This window comes from Daphnia carinata, chromosome 7 (assembly GCF_022539665.2).
Source record: "Daphnia carinata strain CSIRO-1 chromosome 7, CSIRO_AGI_Dcar_HiC_V3, whole genome shotgun sequence".
Taxonomy (NCBI): Eukaryota; Metazoa; Arthropoda; class Branchiopoda; order Diplostraca; family Daphniidae; genus Daphnia; species Daphnia carinata.
Window position 1 is genome coordinate 8,306,017 of NC_081337.1, and position 22,866 is coordinate 8,328,882.

Sequence of the window (22,866 nt, forward strand, 5' to 3'; positions counted from 1 at the left end):
TAAGGACAGGTGTTGTGACAATGGAAACTATCAAACGAAGAAATCGTTTTTGCATTTATCTGCCGAAACGTTTGCTGGCAGACATCAACGCATCAACAGCGTGGAGATGTTGGCTGCATTCCTGTGTGATGTATGCACCTCTTAAAGAGCCTTGATGTTTTCGAGTTTTGCAAACAATGGCTTGTCGTTGATTGACCTGTCTCTCTGACATTGCATGGGCGTTGCACTTGACGCATGACACAATCCTGCATGTCCTTCACGACCCTCCAGCTCCACCCATAGTACCCATAATGAGATTGGCAATCAAGAACGTGATCGTACCCACCTCGACGAACCTTTTTTTTTCTCTTTATCTTTTTTCTCTGGCGTTTTGGTTATGGCGTTTGCCGTCCCTGTTTGTCTGATTCGGATCTAAATTCCCTAACTCCATAGTTGTCATGAACCTACTATGGCTTCAATTTGACGTGCATTGAACCCAGTTTTGTTTTTTTGATTGGCAAAACAAATTTAAAGAAAAATGAAAACAAAAACAAATGAATGTTTAAGACCGAAATGGCAATAGTCGTATTTAAATGGGCGCTTAGAAAGACTGGAATAATGGCGACATCAATGGCCAATTGCCCAATCTTGGTCCAAACTGAAGTGTCGCCATTACGTAGAAATGAACGAGCGAAGATAAAATAATCCAAGACAATTAAAAGTTGCTCCAATGTTTTAATTCCTTTTTTTTTCTTTTTATCATTTTCAGGTGAAGGAGATTCTACTCTACTATTATCATCACCACTGGGTCAATTCCTACGAGAAAGCACAATGAGTAGTGGTGGAGGGACGCATCATCCTATACCCGAGTTCCGTGACGCTGACCATTTCTGGGGTCCCGGTCTCAGCCAGGTCGTTAATGGAAGCCACGAAATTATTCGACCGAAACCCAGAAGGTGAGTCCCTATCTTTTCATTCTTTTTTATTCCGCGTTTGGAAAGCAGTGAAAGAAACAAAACAAAGATGGGCTTTTGTCTGTTTCTATAAGAAAAGAGGAACACTATTTTAGACGAGAAGAATCACCAAAGAGGTGAAAGAGGAGAGAGAGGCTCTTTCTCCATGTAATCTTCCACCTCCACTCGCACCGTCTAATTATATCTACACGTATGCTCCGTTTTTTGTTTTTGTTTTTTATATTTTCTTCTGAAGACAAGACAAAGAAGATCTCGTTCCCTTGTAGGTTTCTGTGTTTGTTAGGATTTGTTCCCTTTTTTTTCTTTCTCAATGTCAGTCCGGCTATGTAGGTCCCGAAGTTTTCAACATAATAAGGTTTTTTTTTTTTTTTTTTCATTTTGAAATTCTTTTTCGACGGCACACAATACTTTAATTTGAATTTTAACCCCAATTGATGTAGACCAACCACGCACATTGGTTTACGAAATCTTTCTTTTTTCCCTCCAGTTTTATTCACCTTCTCAATTACGTTGAGATCGTCTACCTGCAGACATTAAGAGAGCCATACATAACGATCTGGAATTTTTTTTTTTTCTTTCTATCTCTCGTCTTATTGCCGTGAGTAATTGAGGGCGGGAATTAATTTCCAAAAGCCGATTCTCGTTTTCTTTTTTTTTCTAACGAAGGGAAATAGACTCCAACAGCCCCCCCCCCCCCCTCTCTCTTACCTTCCAAAACGTGTGTAGCGTATCCAATCATGCAACATTTTGCTTCAGGTAACCCCCTTGTAAGAGGGTCGAGATCTATACCCCCTCTCCCGAAAAGAATAGATCTCTACCAACCATTTTTTGTTTTTTGTTCTTTCTCTCCCCTCAAAGGAAAGAAAGAAAAGAAGATTTTCGACTATATTATGAGAGAATGATAATAGACTGGAGACGTTGTGTGCGCCAGAGGAGATGGAACATTTCTTTTCTTTTTCGTTAAAGACTCATCGGCGGTACATTTACACCTACACCGTGAAGGGTAGTGTTATCTCTTTTTTTCCCCCCCCCCTCATGTTTTTTTTTTTTTTTTTTTTTTTGCCGAATGGAAAGAACAAGATGTACGTGTAAAAGAAATATTTTTTTTTGTTCACACACACACATAGACACACAACAACAGCATAGCTATATATCCGTTTGCGATGTGTTCATCACGGACATTACTCGACCCGCCAGGTATTTCTCAAGTCGATCTACATTTTTCTCTCCCCCCCCCTTCGAAATTCTTTGATGATTTTCCGGGTTTCACGGTAGATTATCATCTCCATTAGGCATTTTTGATTTTTTTTTTTTTTTTTTTTTTCGATTGATAGTTATGGCTTTTGTGGTACGGTCTTTCCCTACACCCGAGTGAGACTGAAAATCATTGAAAAGCCGCGTCACGAAAGGGCGCAACAACTTGAAATTTTTCCATCTTTGTTTTTAACATTTCAATACAATTTGAAATGAAAAAGCCGAAACGCGTCCAAAACGATTTTCTTCTCTTTAATTCCATCGAACCAAAAGGAGCTACCGACAGATGGACAGAGGCCGTCTAAAGCACAAGGCACCTGCTGCTGGAAATAGAGTTTAGGGGGGAGATTCAAATCTGTTTCAATCGAGGCACGTAAAAGGATGACGAGTTTTATTTATTTTTTTTTATTATTATTATTCTTCCTACCCCCCTGATGATGCTTTAAACATTTACCAATGTCTCGACCAAAATGCGCCAGACTTTTTTTTTTTTTGATCGCGCCATCCAATTAACTTTTTTTTTTTCACTCCGCCTCCCGCGAGTCGTTATTTGACTTTTATATCAATTATTTTGATTCACCTTTTTTTTTTTTTTTTTTTTTTTTCTCTCTCTCTCTCTCTCTCTCTCTTATTTGACTAGTCGACTCTATAGCCCCGCGGAATCGAACATGTGTGAGCGTTTTTATTTTAAATAAAGGCCCTGCAGCCAAAAGGGAAACGAACGAACGAACGAACGAACAAGATAGACACAGTCCATCGAGTCTGTTTCTCCTCTCGTCAATCTCTTTTTGCCTTTCTTTCTTTTTTTAAATTTCTTTTTTTTTTTTTAACTCCTATATAAAACCATCAGCTTTTACCTGTGTGGTAAATCATTAGATACCCTTCTCTTCTTCGTCTTCGTCTATGCGTCTAATCTATCTCAAACCGGATTGCTGCTCACTGTTCCTCTATTTCATCCCTATCTATGGGCCTCCCTTTCTCTCCCCTCCTCTCCTCCCCATTTCCTTAAGAAAGAAAGAAAGAAAGAAAGAAAGAAAAAAAAAAAAAAAAGAAGTGGTTGGTGGTTGTTGTTGTGTCTCGGCCGTTGTGTTGGAACTCTCTTCCCCCCCAACGCGCACACACGCCATCATCCACCTCTCCATCTTGCGGGCACCTGGCCAAGCCGCGATACAACAGTGGCCACTCGGGTCCACGGATCAACAGTTCACCTGACCTCCTCGTCAGCGCCAGTCGCCGCGTTTACTGGCAAAAACGCGCACCCCCCCCCCCCTCAAGAAATCTTTCCTTTTTTCCCTCTTTGGCTGGACACGCTCGTTGGACACGGTTGACCCCATTTTTTGTTTTGTTTTTTTACTGGCGTTAGGAAATCCTTTTTTTTTTTAGTGTGTCAAAGTGTCGAGTTTCATCTCGTGATGCCAACAGTTTGAATCGAACGTTTGGATTACACGCACGTCATCGACTGTTGTCGATTGTTGTCTCACAATTCGAACCGAAATTTTCGTTCCACCTGCCATTTTATCGATGCGATGAAGATAGAAAAAACAACAACAACAAAATCAAATGATTTATCGACGACTAATTGAATAGCCATTTCGTCCGCGTGTTTGTGTCTGTGTGTGTGTGTGTGTGTGGCTATTTTTCGTGTGTGTGTAATATGTGGCCGGCGTGAATGTTCTCTCAGCTGGAACACGACAAAGTGACGGAGCACACGCGAACCTCTTAAAGTGATGCTTCCCCCTCTCGCTCGCCAAATAAAGCAAACACATTCACGCACACAGCGGGGTGTTATCCAATAGAGACTCCCTTTTCCAGTTTTTATTTCTTTTTCTTTTTTTTCCACCAACTATTTATCATCGATTGTAGTTTTTCTTTTTTTTTCTTTTTATTCTTCTTCATTAACTAACCGCTAGTCGTGACGTTCAATTTTCGAAAATTTATTCATCTAATGACCGAAACGAGAGGCTCTCACCAGCTCTAGATTTTTTTTTTGAAAACATTTTACATTAGGCGCCAAGATTTCATCTGCACTAAAAGGAGCTTACGACTGACTCTGTTACTTACAACTGCTACCACTACCAAACCCATCTACCGTTATTTAATCCATAAAAATCCCGTGAAGAGCACCTCTTTCTTTCCCATTTTTTTTTTTTTTTTTTTTTTTTTCATTCGAGTTTGTCTCTTCTCTTTCTTTTTTTTTTTTGTTGATTGCGGTTCATCTTTTTCTTTTTCTTGATTGTGTTCATTTCGAAGTGGCGGCTATATAAGTAGCGTCTAGTTGAGGGCTGGTGACCTTTTCTCCTTTCTCGTTGTGTGTTCCTCTTCTTTCTCGCTTTTTTTTTTGTTTGTTTTTTATGATTCATTTCGAGGAGTTTTGTCTTCGCGGCAGATTCACAGCTCTCTTTTTTTCTGTCCCCCCCCCCCCCCCCCCCTGTGTGTGTGTGCTGGATGAATCGTAATCATCGTTGCCAGACGAACACGACAATTTTCAGCTGTGAGGATCGAGGCGCTTTTTCTTTTAAAACAAGAATTGACCTTAATTTTGGGGTTTTTATTCCGTTTTTCTTTCCCTCTTCGCCTCCCCCCCTTTTTTTTTTAAGAAGAAGAAGAAGAACCAGAAGAGAACTCTGCGTGAATCTGTGAGACAATCAGACTGATCAAACCTGAAGGGACTTGTATAGTGTCTGTGTCTGTGCTTTTAGAAAAGAATTTGCAATTTCAAGAAAGGACTGCCAACAGCGGAGGTGAGGCAAAAGTTTGCCTTATCAAATTTGCATACGTTGATGTGGTAATGCGCGACAGCAGTTGGTTGATAACCGAACGCTGGTGTTATATCTCGCGAAAGCCATGAGCAACAACAGCCTGGTGCCGTCCAATGAACCTGTCGGTCTGCCCGATCCCAGGTCCCACTCGCTTTCTTTCATCAGGTATAAAAAAAAAAAAATAATAATAATAATTTCCAACAAAAAAAAAAATTTTACAATCGAAAGAGAAAATCTTTGCATATTTTAAGATTGAAAAATTTGATTTCATTCCTTCTTTTTTTTTTTTTTTTTTTTTTCCCCTTCAAACTTCTTGTGTTTGGATGTCGACAACTTAAAAGAGAAAAGCCTCTGGGTATTTAACCATAAAGATCGGTTACCTCTCTACGTACTCTTCTTTAACTCCCCCGTGGTATTTATTGATCACCAAACCCAGGCGCTATAAAAATAGAGTCGCATTTTTTTGTCGCCAAAAGAATAAGAAGAAATTTTGCCTTGTGGCTCACACATGTGCCCCCCCCCCCCCCCATCATAAAACTTAAAAAAAAAAAAAAAAAAAAAATATCTACTTATTTTTAAACTACTGTACGGTAAACCTCCCTCACCACAACGTGGCAAATCACCACACTCACACACACACAAAAATGAATTTGATGAAAGAAACGGTTCGGCAAGATTTCCCGTTGGGGCTGTACAAACTAACAGAAAGAATTGGTGGGGATCTGTCTTTATACCTGTCATGTATTTATTGTACTTTTTTTTTTTTTTTGTATTTCTCTCAAACATTCTGGCCCATGTCTGGCTGTACTTCCAAGTTGCGCTAGATTTATAAGTCCCTGAGAAAAACAAAATTTTGAAAGTAAGAAGAGGGGGGTGGGGGGATAGCCACTTTAGTTTCTAGTGGAGGAGCTTTATAACCGCCTCTTTGGGGGGGGGGGATGTATCTGTTCATCCTCAACTTGATAGACTAGGAAGAGTTCGTGTGTCCCATATTTTATTTTATTTTTTCTGTTGGGGAAAAGAAGAAAACCTTGAAACGATCCTCCTCCAGCATTGGTCAATTTGATTGTTCCCTTCTCTTATAGCCGACTGTACAATACCGAAGGTGGTCGATTGCTAGTGGGAGAAAAAAAAAAGCTTGTTGTTTTCCCCTCCGCGTTCACTTTTGATTTTTTTTTTCTTTCTTGTAGAGAAACGAAAGGGGCTTTGGTTATTGTCCTGTTTGAACGTCTAGTCACGGCCACTATAGGCCCTATCGGCGTCTTAACTTAGAAATGGACGACCAACGTTGCAGGGCCGTTGTTACCTAATTCAAATTCAAATTGACTACACACGTAGAGCCACCAAATTTTGAATTAGAATTTATTTTTTTATTTTTTTTTTTTGGGTTCAAAAAGGGGAAAAAAAAATCCTGTGGGGCTTACATATTATTTTGTTTTGGTTTGGCCCGCCCTTCTTTATATAGGCATGTTTGTGAGGTAGACGGATAACAAGAGTAGCAATAGTAGATACTCTATGGTAACGTTTGTTTCTTCTTTTTCGAGATCAACCGCTCCCGCCGAGTCACGAATCGTCTTGTTTATTCCCTCCCCCTTTTCTTTTATTTTGCTTACAAATACTACACACACACACACAAAAAAAAAAAAAAAGAAAGAAGCAACTGGGGACATGTCCCGAACAGGTTCAAATCTCGTTTTTCAACAAATATTCGATCGAGGAAGGGGGGGGGGGAATTTGATCAGAGGTTGTATACAAATAAACAAGAGCTCGTGCTGCCACCATATGGTAAACACGTCACGTCTCTTGGCGTCGTGAACGAACGTTTTTCCCCATCTATTTTGCATATCTTTTGTTATTTGTGCGACTGGTGGGGGGGGGGGGGGGGAGGGTTGGATAACATACCGATGATTTGCCCTGTAGGTTCATTCCTGAATCTCCGAAGGGAAGGGAGAAATAGGAAAAAAAAAAGGAATATATAAATGCAATCATTTATGTAGTAATGTATCAGCAATCGAAGACCCTTTGGCAGGGAGAGGGAAAGGAATCAGGGAATGACTGAGAGGGTTATATCTTTCTTTTTACTTATGAATAAATATGTTAACCATTCATAGAAGCAGGGGCTCTCTCTCTTCTGCCACGTATCTTTACAACGATTCCCTCCTCTCGCTTAATTTTCATAATTATTCAGAAAACAAGAAAAAAAAAAAAAATCGAAGACACGACAAATCGTTGCATACATTTCACCGCACGAAACAACATTCGTGTATCGATGATTTTTTATTTTATTTTATTTTTTTTTTTACAAGAAGAACAAATCACGCGACATTGTTTATGTCCGTTATTAGTATTAGATGGGGAGAGGCTGCGTGTTGTGCGCTATCAGTCCCGACATTTGTGGGGGGGGGGGGGGTCATCTCGGCTTCCTTTTTTTTTTTTTTTTTTTTTTTTCTTTAATCAAAAACGTCCCCCTGTCTTTCTTGTGTAACGGACCGTGGACAGGAGTTCCAGCCATCAGCGCTTTTACTCGACAGCAATCTGAAAAGATAGTATCCATCTTCTTCTTTTGTGGGGGGGGGGGGAATAAATAGAAGTCAACCAGACCGAATGAAAAGACATTTTCATTTCTAGTTTTGAATTCTTAAAAAAAAAAAAAAAAAAAAAATGTTCGGAGGTCTATTTTTTTTATTTTTTAAAGCTTTCTATCCCCCGTCTATTGTCAAGGTAAAGCTACCCCGACTTCTTTCTTCTCATGTCCTTGCAACCCCATCCGAAATATCCAGTTTTTTTTTTTTTCCAGGAGCTTCCAAGAAAAAAAGAGAGAGAAAGAGAAGAGTCAAAACGATTCATTTAGTCTGTATCCTTGTATGGCTGTTAGGACGACATTCTTCTTTGTGATACAAAAAGGGGAAGAAGTTAAATGGGGAAAGAAAGAAATGAATTTGATAGCGGAGGGCCTAAGTGACCCGAGCTCTCTGTCGTCTTTTCCCTTTTTCTTTTTTCTTTTTTTTTTTTAACCGCATAAACAGAGTGACATTGAGCCCGCCAGCCGTCCGGCTTTCATAACTGGCACGCTTCAAATTGTGTCTTTTCAGAGAAATGAGAAATGATCGTTTGTCATCAAAGGGGGAGGTCGAAGATCCAGTGTGGGGGGGGGGGGCCACTGAACAATTTTTTGAATGATTCTCTTTCGTAAGCGTGGACTTTTTTGTTGTTGTTTCTTTTTTTTTTTTATGAGCACTCATCACAATTGGAATCTCTTAGTTTTCGATGGAAGGATGTAAGAATCCTCAAAAATCTGCTGGTTCAAACAGGGGGGAGGAGGAGAAGGGGTTGAATATATCTACCATTACATCCAAGTCTGCTGGTAGAATTGAATATTCAAAAGACATTTCCCCTATTGGTATTCTTTTTTTTTTTTTTTTTTATTGTAATATGTCTTTGTTGTTGTCTCTTAACGTTCCTATCTCTCTTTTGCTGTCTGTCCTGTGTGATGGCTCTTTGGGATTTTTCTTCCCCCTTTCTTTTTCCAGCGTCGTCAACGACCTCCATAACCTCTCGGTCAAAGAAAATAGGGAAAAAAAAAAGGAGTCAAAGGTAGGAAATATATCACCACATAGAATCTCAGCGTGAGTTCATTCTCTCCCCCTCCATGAGAAATAAAACACGAGAATTGGGGGTGGAAAAAATTAAAATATTTTTTTTTTCTTTCTTTTCCTTGTTTTTTGATGATGTGTTGAGAGGATCTTGCTGCGTTCCAGGAGTTGAGGGGGTCGACCCCCCTCCACAACTGGGAATGTACATGTCCTTTTTTTTTTTTTTTTTGTCTTGTTCTTTTGAATTCGATTACATCTCTCGAACAGGCCATTTCCTTTTAAATCAGAAAGCCCCAGGCAATTTTTTTTCTCTTTCGGAGTTCTTTAAATGTCATGAAAAAAAAAAAAAAAACCCCAATAGAAAAAACAAAAACTCTCGACTCTCCATTTTCACTGTGCGTTAATGTCTCGATTGTGTTTGATAAAGCCATTTTCACACCCCACTTTGCTGCGTTGATGCGTTGGCGCCGTTTCGCAGAATGCGGCCGACGCCCGCCTCTACTTGGGTACACGAATACGTACGGGAGGTCGCCCTCCTCCATTGAAATTTCACAACAAATGAAGAAGACGTTGCGTTGTCTCCTTTGTGTGTATTTCATTTGTCTTTCTCTTTTTTTTTTTTTTTTTTTTTTAACATGCACAATGTTTCTCACCTACGTACACGTTAACGCGTACGAAAAAGAACCACCCAATAAGAAAAGAGAACAAGAAATGAGGAGGTCAAAGGCAAGAAACATTTTCTTTCTCGATCCCCAAAGTCGTTCCACATTTTGTTTATTTGCTGTCGTCACAGGGGGAAATTATTAAACGTATTATTTATTTTATTTCATTTTTTTTTTTTTGAAATCCTTAATAATTTAGAAATAAAAAGAGAAAGACGCATCAATATGCGCGTACGATGTGGCACGCAGCTTGATCGCGTTGTCGGCACCGTTTCCTGTTGCGATTATGTACTCAGTGCGCCGCGCACGTAACAATCTAATAATAAAGCCTAGCGAAATGCGTTTCTTTCGTTTTTCTTTTCTTTTTTTTTTTTTTTTTTTTTTTTACCATCGTTCGAGAAAGTGTGTCGCATTAACCCGATTCTTTTTTTCTTTGAAAGACGAAAGCGATAGCCAAATAGCAAATGGCGTAAATGAAAAATCAATTGATTTAGAAAAAAAAAAAAAAAGTACTTTAAAAATGCATAAAGAAATGAAAGCGACTCGAAGTTGTTTTTTTTTTGTTGTGGTTGAAATTCTATTGTTGTTCATGACCGCCAGCTCATCACACAGTTATATGCTGATTTAGTTGAGACCATTATGCAAATGAACACATTTTTGCATTCCTGATTTTTTTGTTTTGTTTTGTTTCATTCTTTTCCTGTCTTATTTACGTCTGTAGTTCACCACTGCAGGTTTCCTCCTCTACATTCTTATTCAAAATTGCAAAAGACCAAGGGCCCCCCCCCCCCCCCCCCCATTGGTCCTTGGATTTTTTTTTTTTTCGGGGCGGGAATTACAAAAAAATGTTGCCTACAGCCCCTCATTCTTTTTTGTTCTTTCTCGGTCCCTTATGTTTCTTTCTCGATTACATCGATTCGTCACGGATTTTTTTATTTTTTTTTTTCGTCCCTCCCTACCCTCTGATTTTTTTTTGACAGGCCAGTGTTTTCTTGTTTTGTTTTTTTTCCGAAGGGGGGGAGGGGTTATTAACGGTGAAAAAAAAAATCCGGAGGCTATCCCCCCCCTTCATCTTCACCTGGTTGTTACCTCCAACCTCTTGCGGTTGTTGTTCGTTCGTACAAACGTATCTAGGTCTGAGAAGTGAAGGGATCCATCATGTTCGCCAAAGTGTCATGCCATCGCGTAGTATCGAAGCAATGGACGTCTTTTTACGGGGCGTAGAAAAACAACACGCCACACGTACACGAAAAAAAAAAAAAAGAAAAAACGAACTATAAAAAAAAAGAAATGGGAAACATAAAACGAAATAATTCTGGCGTGCGTCTTTTTTACTGTTATTATTACTTATGTATATAGTATTTATTATATATATATATATATATATATACATATAGGTATCGGCTATTATTATGGACGCGCCAGTCGTACAGGTTTTTTTATAGAATCGTCTGCTTTGGTTAGTTGCCTCCTTATAATAATAGACGAACGACTACCAGCCTCCGGATTTTTATTATTATTTTTTTTTCTTCTTTTTTTTTCTGGGTTCCCGAATCTTGTTTTTTTTTTTTTTTTCCTTTTTTTTTTCTTAGTACTTAACAGGGAAATGTATATATAAATTTTATATCGATTTTCTTTTTTTTTTTTTTATGTATAAATTTTTACTACGCTGTTGTGCGTCTTATGTAGATGATGTTGGTCTCTCAACACTCATCTCTTCCGTCTATTTTTTTTTTTCTTCTTCTCTCCTTTTATTTATTATTATCGCCTTGTAAATGTTGCCAGTGGCGTCGGGTATTGCTACGGTCGTCACAAACACACCGTGCGCCAAGTGTTGAACAAAAAGAAAGAAGAAGGAAACTGTGTGCACCCGCCTCTTTAAATTTTCTTTTTTTTTTTTTTCTTGTGCGTAGTAAACCGCTCCAGCGCGTGATGGAACACAATCAATCGTCCCTTCTGCAGATTTTTTTTTTTTTTTTTTTTTTTTTTTTTTGGTTTTTGTTTTTAAAATTTATTTATTTTCAGCTTTTTTTTTTGTTGTTGTTGTTTGTTACTTTTGATTTTATGTGGCGTGTAAGAAAAGCAAGGAAATTCAAATGACCCTGCGGGAGCGGCTGAGCTCAGCAAGCGCACCCTCAATTCGATCGTATAAAACCCGCGCGCTCTTCACTGTCTCACCGTTCACATTTTTTTTTTTTTTTAACTACGCGATTGCTGGAAGCGAGAAAGAAAGAAAAACCTGATCCATCGATATCCCTTTATGAAAAGAAAGGGGAACAGGAAAAAAAAAATTCAATAAACGGCAAATTGAATTTTTTTTTTTTTTTTTTTTTGGCTCACGAAAGAGGAAAAACAACTAAAAAAAGAAAAAATCAGATGGGAACAACAAAGAAGCTGAAAATAAAAAGATGTGGAACAGGATGAAGCTGCTGTTTTGTCTGCAAGTTGAGGAATTAGGTAAAAAATCTTTTGACACACATGCCCATGAAACGCGCTCAATTTTTTTATTTTTTGAAAGGCCTTCTTTTGTTTTTTTTTTGTTTTTTTTATGTGCTGTATCATATTCGTTGATGAGCATACCGCAAAAAAAAAAAAAAAAAACGAGTAAGGTAAATTTGCTTGATAGCTCAGGATCATTAGCGAACATGTAATATCATTCTCGTGGACTTGGTTTCCTTTTTTCCGCATATCCAACTGGTTTTCTTCGTTTCGTCTGTTTTTACGCTTTAGTCTTAATTTTTCTTATTCCTCCCCTCTGAAGAAACCTGGGGAAAAAAACAAAAACAAAAAACAAATGTCTCGAGAAGAATAATTACCCGTGAGCGAGAACCACCGAGAAATTCTTCCTTGTTCCCTACGCAAGAAAAAGGAAAAAAAAAAAGAGGAGCAACTCCTCCTTTTCTACGATTTTTCTTATCTTTCGTTGTATTTAGCTATGCATTTCATTTGGGAAAACACAAAAAAAGAAAAAAGAAAAAAGAAACAGAAGAGGGGAATAACTAATGAAGATAGGGCTCAGACTAGCGCGCGTTCCAGGTTTCTTTTCGCTTCTGGGTATAGCGGTGTAATACACCTGATTTAGCGCGCTCAACTGTTGGAACATCAACACAAAAACAAAAACATGAAACGCGAAATGAAAGAACCATTCATTATTTGTACAAAAACAAAAACAAAAACAAAAAAAATCTGGTTTTTCTTCTTTCATTATTTTGACTTGTTTGCGCTTTTATTTAATAGCGGACGTCCGAAACGCTGGCCGAGAGAATGAATAGCCAAGTACATGTTGCGTGATTTCTCTCTTTATTTTGAAGGAGGGGCGGCGTAGAAGGCAAGAGATGATGAATCCAATTAGTAGAATGCCTTTTGAATTATTATTTTTTTTTTTTTTTGCACCGTGATTCGTTTGTTTATGATGATGATGGCCAAACACAATGGATGTTTCGAGATTGATGATGTCCAACTCGCCAAAAGGATCGATTTAACGCGCTCGTTTCCCCAATACAATCTCGCCTAATAAAAATCCATACGTTACACACATCGAAGTTCGTATCCAGGTTAGAGCGCAACGTCTTGCCAAATAGGTTAGACCCGCGCAATCTATAATGCAACGTTTTTTTGTTTTGTTTTTTTTTGCCCGTTACTTCGATTTCAATATGGCTCCATCTGTGCGTACGTAGCCTACTGTACATGCACGCGTCTCCATGACATGAGAGAAACTGATTACCGTAGACCCCCCGCTAACGACTGTCCTACAATCTCCTTTTTTTTTTTTCTTTTCCCGTTTTGATTTGCAAACAACAAGAAAAGAAAGAAAAATAAAAATAAGATACACACACACACACACACACACACAATTCTCGTCCATCTTTTGTTTTTATTTTTATTCTTGGCCCACTGGACAGGGTTGAAGCCATATTAGATGCGCCTCTTGTTTAGCTAAAACAATGAACTATGAAATATTTGTGTGTGTGTGTGTATGTGTGTGTCTGTCTGTACACTAGTTCCCTTTTTGTTTCTTACCACGCCAAGGCTGGTGAAAAAAAAAAGAAAAAAAAAAATGAAAATCTCTTGTTGTTTCTATTTGGCCTGCGGGTTCACGTTCCCGATACATACCGAACGCTCGACGCCCGACGCCGCCGCCATCGCCATCGCCGACTTTGCTTGCCTGCCTATATAGTCTGTCGGTGTTTTGTCTTTCACGGCGAGTACTGTTCACAACCTTCGTCGAGGCACGACCGTTTGCTTTTTTTTCCCCCTCTCGCTCCCGGTAGTTTGAATTCACGTGCGTCCCTCCCCCGAGTGTGTGTGTGTGTGTGAATCAACCGCCGTCATCTTTTCATTAAAGTTTTTTTTTGGAGGGCGTCTTGAGAATAGGATGACATAATTCATCCAACCAACGGGAGTAGAGGAAGTGAAAGACACAAAAAGGGAAGAGAAATGGGTTTGTGGTGTATGTCGTTCGATGGCTGTTGCCTAGTCAACTTGTTGAAGTGAACTTTTGTGAAGAAACGAGTGGAGGTTAGAATTGCAGAAGGAGAAAGATAGAACAAAAAAAAAAAAAAAAACACGATCGTTTCTCTGTCCGTTTGTAGCACCTCTCATTAGTGAGGTGTGTGCCACACGCTGTTTCTTTTTTTTTTTTTCTCAACGAAAAATTCGACGCCCCTCAAAAATCCCGGGATTTTTTTTCACGTTCAACCCTCTGATTTTTATTTTTGCCCTTTCCCCTGAAATGTTTTTTTTTTTTTAAAGCGGCCTCTTTTTTTTTTTTTAAGAAAATAAAAAAAAAAGTTTTATTCACGGTGTGAGGATCGAAGTTTCTCGTGCAGTGTTTGAATTCTCGTGTCATAATCACGGGTTTTGAATCGCGACGTCAAACATCCCGGAACACACATTTCATACGTGGCATTCTATCAATTGTGTTTTTGTGGGGCGGGGTGGGGTGGGGGGGGGTGGGCGATCGATCGATTGATTGAGGTGGCCAGTGTTTTCCATCATGCTGAGAAAGAGCGCTAGTCAACGAACGGTGCGCGATACGAGACAGACCAATCAGAAGCTGAGCCGCCAGATTGAAAACGTGTTCAGCTATCGATTGCAAGACGCGTTCCAGCGAGGATTGGGATACGATTCTACCACCGCAAACGAATGGTAAGCTATCGTCCATCCATCACTTCGATAGGGAAATCATCTAATAACAAAAAAAAAAAAAAAAAGTTGGGAACTTTGAGTGGGGGGGGGGGGGGATGTTTTCCGCTCTTGTTGTTCCCTTTTCGTTTTCTCGAAAGAATATCTTTTTGTTGCCTCCTCTTTCTTTGAAAGTCATTGATCAAAAATCAAATTGGGCAACATTCGTCAGTTTTTGATGGGCCCACCTTTTGCCCGTCGGCTACTAGGGGCAATCAGGAGCAGCTCTCGCTCTTTTATTGCTTTTTTTTTTTTTTTTTTTTCGTTTTAGCTGTGCTGTCGTGTAATCATCACGAAATGGAAGGACGAAGGTAATAGGAAAAACAAAAACTCATGTTGGAAATGTATACCTACCTTATTGTTAAATCTCGTAGCGTGTGTAAACATCTTTGGTGGGGGGGGGGGGGGATGCAACTGTGCACCATCACATGTTTCTTCGTTCTTACGGCATAGAGAGAGGGTTTGATGATGATGATTATACACAAAGACACGGAGCGCGCACATCAGCCTTCCCTGCAGCCAGATTGACAGACACACACACAAAAAAAAAAATCCACGATTATTATTATTTTTTTTTTTTTTTTTTTATCTTTCAAAAGCAACGCAGTCGGGATATCACAACCTTCCCCCCCCCCCCCCCCCCCCCCCCCATGAAAGACGTATTAGACCGCAAAGATAGAAGGTGGGGGGGGGGGGGGGGAGCACCGTCATAATTTCTATGTAAATGATAATTCTTCAGCAATTGCACGCCGGAGAAACACAACAACAAATCCCAAATATTTTTTTTTTTTTTCTTTTTAATTCGTTGTAAAAACGAACGCGCGTGCGGCAAGGATTTTCATCCGCATCGTCTTTTTCTTTTTTCTAGGTTAGGTTACACGCTCCCATTTATAGGCTTCATTAAAAAAAAAAAAAAAAAAAGGAAAGAAAAAACAAAACAAGAAAAGACGAACGGATGACGGGGAAAACAAAACAAAAAAATAAGGTCGGCTGGTCGTTTGATGAGGTTACGCGTCTTCTTCTTCTGACCGTATTCATCACGAAAGACGAGTCTCTTTTATTTGCCCCCATTTTTATTTTTGCTTCTCGCTTGTTTGCCGTGGCGCAGCCCAAATGAAGAAATGAAACGGTGTGACGTGATTCGCCCACTTAGTCATTCATCCATTGTACGCACAAACGTTATAGACACATGTGTGTGTGTGTGCGAGCAGCCCAAAACGTGTTAGTTCCTTACGAGGCGTGTGTGCCGCGCTTGTGGCCGATATATCGGGACAAAATTCCCGACGCAATCAGGGAAGAACGATCGCTTTAAAAAAAGATATGCCATTTCTTTCTGGGCGTCGTACACAAACTATTTTTAACAGGAATTTAAAGTTTTATATCGGCGTGACACGTACGACCGAACAAGTTCCGAGAAGAATGGCGGACTGGTGTTTTCAACCTTGTTCGCGTCTTCTTGGGAGAGAGGGAGGGAGGGGAAAAAAAAAGAACAGGTCACCGTGAGTTGCTTCACCTTCGCGGGAAGGCGAAAAAAAAAAAAATAAATAAATAAATATCATTGCCGTTTGGCAACGTTTTTATTTACGATTTTTGTTTCTGGTAACAAAACATTCGAGACGTTTGTTTTTTTTTCTTTTTTTTTTTATCGTCTCGCTTTTATTTTTTGTTGTCGATGACTTCCGTACTGCGACGTGTATTTACCTCAATCCGTTACAACCGCAAATCAGGTGCAAAACATTCCCTCCGCTATAAGCGATGGAGAAGGGAAAAAAAAAAGGAAAATGCAATTTTCATTTTTCTTCGACTTCGTGATTCTCCCTGCCGAGGCCATTTCTTTATTAAAAAGAAAACAATCGTTAAAAAATAAGTTTGTACGTTAGATGAAGGCAAAATGCGTTTCTTTTCACGAGGCATTGTTGAACGAAAGAATCCCATCATCGCCGTTCTGCGGTGCATTCCCCCTCCCCCCCCCCCCCCAAAAAAAAAAAAAATATGAACATGGGAAAGTGATGCTGTTATTAGACAGAGAGAACCAAAGGTGTATAAATGAACGGCAAAACGTAAAAACTCAATGACGCACAGCCTCAGCAGATTGGCACGATGAAAGATTTTTGCATTCGAAATGAAATGAGTGATTTGCTTTTTGTTAGTTTCAATTCTATTGTACGCGTTGAGGAGGGGAGGATGTCGATGGGCGTGGCTCGAAAAATGATTCATTTTCTTTACATTTTCATGCCCGGCTGTGTATCCGGTAGACGTAGGTAGAAAAATATCTATAAATCAGAACGAGAGGTGCGCTGATAGTCAACGATGTAAGAACTGCCGCTTCGTAATCTGACCATCCTCCCCGCCTTTGACGGTTTTCGGAAAAAAGAAAGAAAAAAAAAAAAAAAAAAAAAGCGGGAAATCAATGCCGACCTGAATATTATCTCCGCATCATCATCTTGTTTTCTTTTCGTAGCGTGCCGCGGTCATCCAATCGTTTTTACACGCGTACATCACGAACGTTCGTGCTGTGTAGGCCAAACCCGTTTCTTGGCCGTGGTCTTTTGTCCACACGGAGCGCCTTACGTTCGGTTTTTTTTTTTTTTTTTATTTGTCTTGGCGTAAATCACACACAACGTACGTCCGTTTTCGGTTGAGACGTTTTCACTGGTTTAAACATTCCGTTGATGATGTTTAGAAAATTGCGCGCATACTCGGGAGAAAAACGCAAAAAAAAAAGGAGAAGAAATAAGCGTGCATAACAGTATCGGATACGGCCTTGTGGTTACGATGAGAGAGTTGGCAGTAGATCCGATGTTGTTTGTTTTTTGTCTTGTCGGGCCGGGAAGAAGCGAAAATGGCCCGATGACGTGTGCGTACTCGCCTATTGAATGTTTTCAAGTATCTGCTTGAATATGTTAGAAAAATAAGGCTGAGCTCTCTCTCTCTCTCTCTCTCATTTCTCGCTTTCTTTAGTTGCTCAAGTAACCGATTCAAACAGCCTCTGTGGCTTCTTCTTTTATCTACCGAAAAGAAAAAAAAAAAAAAACTCTTCTAGCCAATCATTTTTTTTTTCCTTTACATTATTTTGGGGCTCTTAAGCGCATTATGCATACGGCCGCTCTTTTGTCTGGCCTCCGTTTATGTAAATTTTTTTTTTTTTCGGAGTTTCGTTTGAAATGTGAATGATGAAATCAAACTGGCGCTTCAGTCGTGACGTACTTCTCTCCTTTTTTTTTTTTTTTTCAATTTGACCACCACCCGATAATACACACATTTTGAAACGGGCGGGGATGTGTCTTTTTAGGTAATAAAAAGGCACGCGTGCGCGCTACGTACCACGGATGGCGTTACACGATGTATGTGCGTAATAAATAAGCGCTCGGCTAACGTTTGTGTGACGTGGACCAGCGTGGGCGCTGTAAAGACGTTGACGGATGAGTTATGAGCGATGGTTGATCGGTTGATTGCGCAAGAGCTTTATCACGACGCTTTCCATCCCCCCCCCCCCCATGATCTTCCCGCTCGATGACTAGAAATCATTAGTCAGTTATGATCTACTCTCTGCATTTTACCGCCACCCACTCGTGGTTTACCTTATTTTTTTTTCCCCCTTTTGACTGATTGTCCCATTTTTTTTTAAATAATAATTTTTTTTTTTTTTTTTTTTTGTTTTTGTTTTTGTTTTCAATTGATAACGAAAAGGCCTGGCGAATTGAACAGACTCAGCGCCGATGGATCAATCCTTTTGAAGAATGGAGGAGGGTACGGCGGAGCGAATGGATTCCTTCACCATCAGTCGTCTCCGGCCTTCCAGAATCATCTGCAGCTACAGCAGCAACATAATGCGGCGTCAGCTGGAGGAGTAGGTCAACATCCGTCACAGGTTCACCAGTCACAGGCGCAGCAAACGGCGGCTGCGTTGATGATGAACGGCAAATCGCCGTCACGCGACCTGGGCGGCGGATCAACTCCCGTTTTGAAAATGACGTCCGCCCACAACAACGCGGCAAACACTCAGGTAAAAATAAAATAAAAATTAAGGACTAGATTATTTTTCGGATTGGAACACACACAGACAGACACACAAAATTGCTAATTATTCAACGGCTCGTTAATGTTTTTCGAAACGATGAATGGTGAAAGAAAAATAACCAATCGCTTTAAAGTGCTGGTTGTAACGAGCCCCTGTGACAAATGGGCCATTACAAACTGCGCTCATAAACCCCTCTTTATACCAGTCCTAATTAGGCAAAGCAGGAAAACAATGAAAGTAAAAAAAAAAAAAAAAAAAAAAAAAAAAAAAAAAAAAAATTATAATTGATGATAAAAGAAAATTAAAGTTGGCCACTTTCTAATGGAAAATTCATTGGTTGGGCTTTTTACGTGTCTCCCTTTCGTATTCCCAATTTTTTTTTTTTTGTGTTCCATGAGATTCTTCCGACATTATTTTGCGCCCCTTTCGCTAGTTACAGAGTCGAACTCGCTAATTGGTTGGCAGCGTCGTTTCTGTGTTTGCCTTTTCGTGACTGAACATTGACCCCAATGTTCGTTACGATGCGTGATCAAGAGCTTCCGATCCCATTCAAATGTCATTTTCGTTAGAGAGACTCTCTCTCTCTCTCTCTCTCTCTCTCTGTCCTTTCCCTTCGATGATTCTGAAGGTAACGCCTGCTTCCGCCAATTGAACATTTGCCTCCCCGAATCGGCAACCTCGAGAGAAGCCCTTTAACGATTTTTTTTTTTTTTTTCATTTTTTAAATTCAGTAACACAATTTCCAAACCACCCGCTGACGGCATTTTCCCTTTTCTCTCTCTCTCTCTCTCTCTCTCTCTCTCTCTCTCTCTCTCTCTCTCTCTCTCTCTCTCTCTCTCTCTCTCTCTCTCTCAGGCATTACGCTGACGTCATGCATTCGAAATTATTCCAGTTGGGAGTCGACATGACTCGTATGTTTCTAGACGACGTTTAAAAAATAAAGGGGGAAAAAGGGATAGATTTTACTTCATTTTTTTTTTTTTTTTGGGTAGCAAATAACAACCGTCACGATTCAGTGGAAATTTTGTTCCAGCAGCGAGCCATACACCCGTAGACAATGGAAAGGAAATAAAAAAAAAAAAAATGAAATAAATTGGGGAACAAATGTGCGGTAGCCTATTCTTTTCTATGAGTAACCGGTTGTCTGCTCAGTTACTTTGTTGTTACGTGTCTCTATCGATTGTTTCACGGTTAATCAAATCGCCTACCGTTTGGGCTGTCCCGAAGGCAATCACTTATTTTTATTTTTTTTTTTTTTTTTTTGCCTTTTGTTTTTTATTTTTTGAAATGGAATGTTTGTTTTTCTTCTCTTACCTGCCATTCTTGTTCAGAAAACAGTCGAGTCGCGTTTGCCTCTCGAATGCATTTGCGTTGTTACGCTTGACCGAAGCGCCGTCTCTTAATAGGAGATAAACAGAAAGACAGTGACCACCTATCGAGCAGAACTGCAGCATTCGACGTCAAATTTATTTTTTTTTTTTAAACATATTTTATTTTAAAGAAAAAAAAAAAGGGGGGGGGGAATTCCTATGTTGATGATTCGTTCATCTTTCCTTTGTCTTAAAGAAACGCGTTTCGTGATCCTCCCTTTTTTTTTTTTTTTTTTTTGACACTGCTCACGTTTATTCTATTTAAAGAAGATGCGCGCCAAAGTTCATTAACGAATTTTGGCTCTCGCGTAAAAAGGAAAGAAACATGATGGTTCCATTCAAATTTTTTTTTTTTTTTTTTGTTTTTCCTTCAAGGCATTTCAATTTCGGTGAATGCCGATGTCTTTGTCATGATGACAATCAGCGTCTTAGCTCGTCTTTAACACGTAACCGTCTAGTTGATGTAGATTTCTTTTTTTGTTCGTGTTATCGACTCGTTCCACTAGTCTAGTCAAAGAAAAGAAAGAAAAAAAAAACGCATTTCCTAATTGATGTTTTATTCTTTAATTATGTATTTTCCATATTACCCGCCTTCTTGCTCGAAAAAAATGGACGGACAACAACAACAACACATTTGAATCGAAAACGGTTTTTGCGTGGCTCTCTACCCCTGCTGCGTTGGAAATGCGCTGGACATTACAGGCTTTCCGGAATAATTCCGCCAGACTGGACTGCGGCGCTGGCTCGTCGAGCCACACCAACATCGGCGGCGCTATGATCGGCGCTGCGGGAGTTCCATCCATCATGAGCGCGTCGGCGGCCGTTCGTTCCGTGTCCCGCGAACGGCTTGTTCAAAGCCAAGTCGTCTGCCTGGCCACGTCCAACAACAGCAACAACAACAACAACAATAATAACACGGGTAACAGTAGTCGCGATTTGATGGCCCGTGACGCCCGTGATGCATGGGATTACTACGGTCCGCCGCCCTCTGGCCAGCAGGCCGGCAATAGCAGCATGGCGAACGCGGGTCTTTCTGGCTCGTCTCCGTCGATCGTTGGATCGTCACCGAAGACGTTCAACGGACTGGCCAACAACGGGGCGAGCCCGTCTTACGCGACACGCCCGGCGGTGGGACCGGGCGGGCCGGCCTCTATCATCAATAACGTTCGACAGACGCAACAATCGCCTGCAGCCGGCTGCAGTGGCGGTCTTGTTCAGCATCAGCCATCGTTTCAGCAACCGCAACAACAGCGGCCGAATGTCGCCGGAATAAATGGCATCGCCGCATCGGCAGCTATAGTTGGAGGGCTACGTGACCCGCGTGATCGTTTCTCTTTGCTCTCGTCGTCGGCCACCTCCCCTTCATCGTCTTCGTCTCCCAAATTGGACAATGGAAATGCAGCCGCCAATAATGGCAATTCTCTTATACACGCACCTTCGCCACAGAGGTTGTACAGTCCGGTTGGCCAGTGCCACCCACAGCAGCCACATCGAAATCAAACTCAGCAACAACAGCAGCAACAGACGATTGGGCAACAACAACATCAACAGCAATTGCTGCAGGCCCAGTCTCACCACCAGCAGCAGCAACAACAACAACAACAACACGCATCGCAATCGTTGCAGCAAGGTTGTGTAATTAACTCGCAGCCCCAGCAGCATCAGCAGCAGCAGCAACAACAACAACAACAGTCTCAACAACAGCAACAGATGATCCATCATTTGCAGTATCCTTATTATAATGCCAAGTTGGAGAGTCTGACCCATCGGATGCCCAACCTGAGTTTCGAAGGTCTGGGTCAGCAACAACAAACGGCAGCGACGGGATCCGCCGTGGTCAGCAGTCGGGTGACTGAACAGCCTCCTCTTTCACCCGCTCTTGTTGCTGCCTCTCCTTCATTTTCATCCACCACCTCCTCTTCCTCGTCCTCCTCTTCTTCTTCTTCTTCCTCCTCCTCCTCCTCCTGTTGTATCCCATCAACCCCGGCGGGCTCTGGTGTCTCCCCATCAACAACAACAACAGCCACGGCAGCAGCAATAGCAGCAGCAGCAGCGGCAGCAGCAAGTTCACAGCCATCGGCTTCTTGTAGTAATGGCGGCAACGGTGGTGGCAGTAGTGGGCCATCGCCAGACACGAGCAGCAAACACGAGCCTTCGCTGCTCTTCGTGTCCGCGGGGCATGCCGAATCGACGGCGGCCAGCGATCAATCCGTCAACGCCAGGGCAACGGGCGCACCAGCCACAACCAGTCCGCTCCTATTGCCGCCAGCAGGGCAGGTGTGTGGCAACGCGAGCCAACAGTCCAGTTCGTCGGCAGAGGTCAACGGTGCCGGTAATTCGGAAACGAGCGCATCGTCCTCCTCTTCCTGCTCGCCCCCCTCGGATAACATCGTCGATGTCAGCAACAAGTTGCAGCAGCAGTTCGACGCCTTGTGCATGGACGAAGCCTTTGCGACGGCAGCCATAGTGACGGCGTCGGTCAGGACGAGCAGTCCGTCGGTGGTGGCCAAGACGACGTCGCTGTCTGGCCGTCACAACAACAAGGATTTACTTAGTGCAGAAGCCAGTGCTTACCTGTTTCGGCTGGCCGATCCGTCCATGATGTTGGTGCGTCCAGACTCGTCGCCCGCTTTGGCGGCGGCCAGCAGCACGTCGACACCTGCAGCCGATCAAGAAGAGCCTATCGACGTAGGAGGAGGAGGATCCAATTCGTCCACGTCGTCCCGAACGGGGAGACTGATGGCCGCTGGCGTTTCGAATGTGTCGGACGTGCTGGGCGCCGGCATGTCACCCGAATCGGTCACCGATTGCGGATCGCTTTCAAAAAGCTCTTCAGATGGAGATCCGGTTGGCGTCGTCAGCCGCAAGCGACCGCCCACCAAACTGAAATCGCGGCGTCGCAACATCCTCAGCTTCCCGCACCACATCAGCGTCGACGAGCTGCGTCTCATCCAGGTAAAAAAAAAAAAAAGCGTTTCCCCATTCAAAACGTGCGCGCACGTAGCTTTTATAACCTTTCACTTCCATCATCATCATCATCAGCCCATTTCGTCATCACCACATCCGCTGG

General features: G+C 41.4%; 1 protein-coding gene across 3 annotated transcripts in view; it reads left to right on the plus strand.

The window, feature by feature from the left end:
- The first annotated feature begins 757 nt into the window (after positions 1-757).
- LOC130687381 (uncharacterized) overlaps positions 758-22,866 on the plus strand; it is a 28,732-nt gene continuing 6,623 nt past the window's right edge. The window contains exons 1-3 of one of the 3 annotated variants that reach the window (XM_059496255.1): positions 758-935; positions 18,096-18,411; positions 20,499-22,751. In XM_059496255.1, the coding sequence (XP_059352238.1) occupies positions 811-935; positions 18,096-18,411; positions 20,499-22,751 (2,694 nt within the window). In that variant the 5' untranslated portion in view covers positions 758-810. Of the gene's footprint in view, positions 936-4,926; positions 5,132-14,189; positions 14,370-18,095; positions 18,412-20,498; positions 22,752-22,866 lie in introns of those variants that run through there. The other 2 variants (XM_059496256.1, XM_057510534.1) reach the window with 2 other exon arrangements.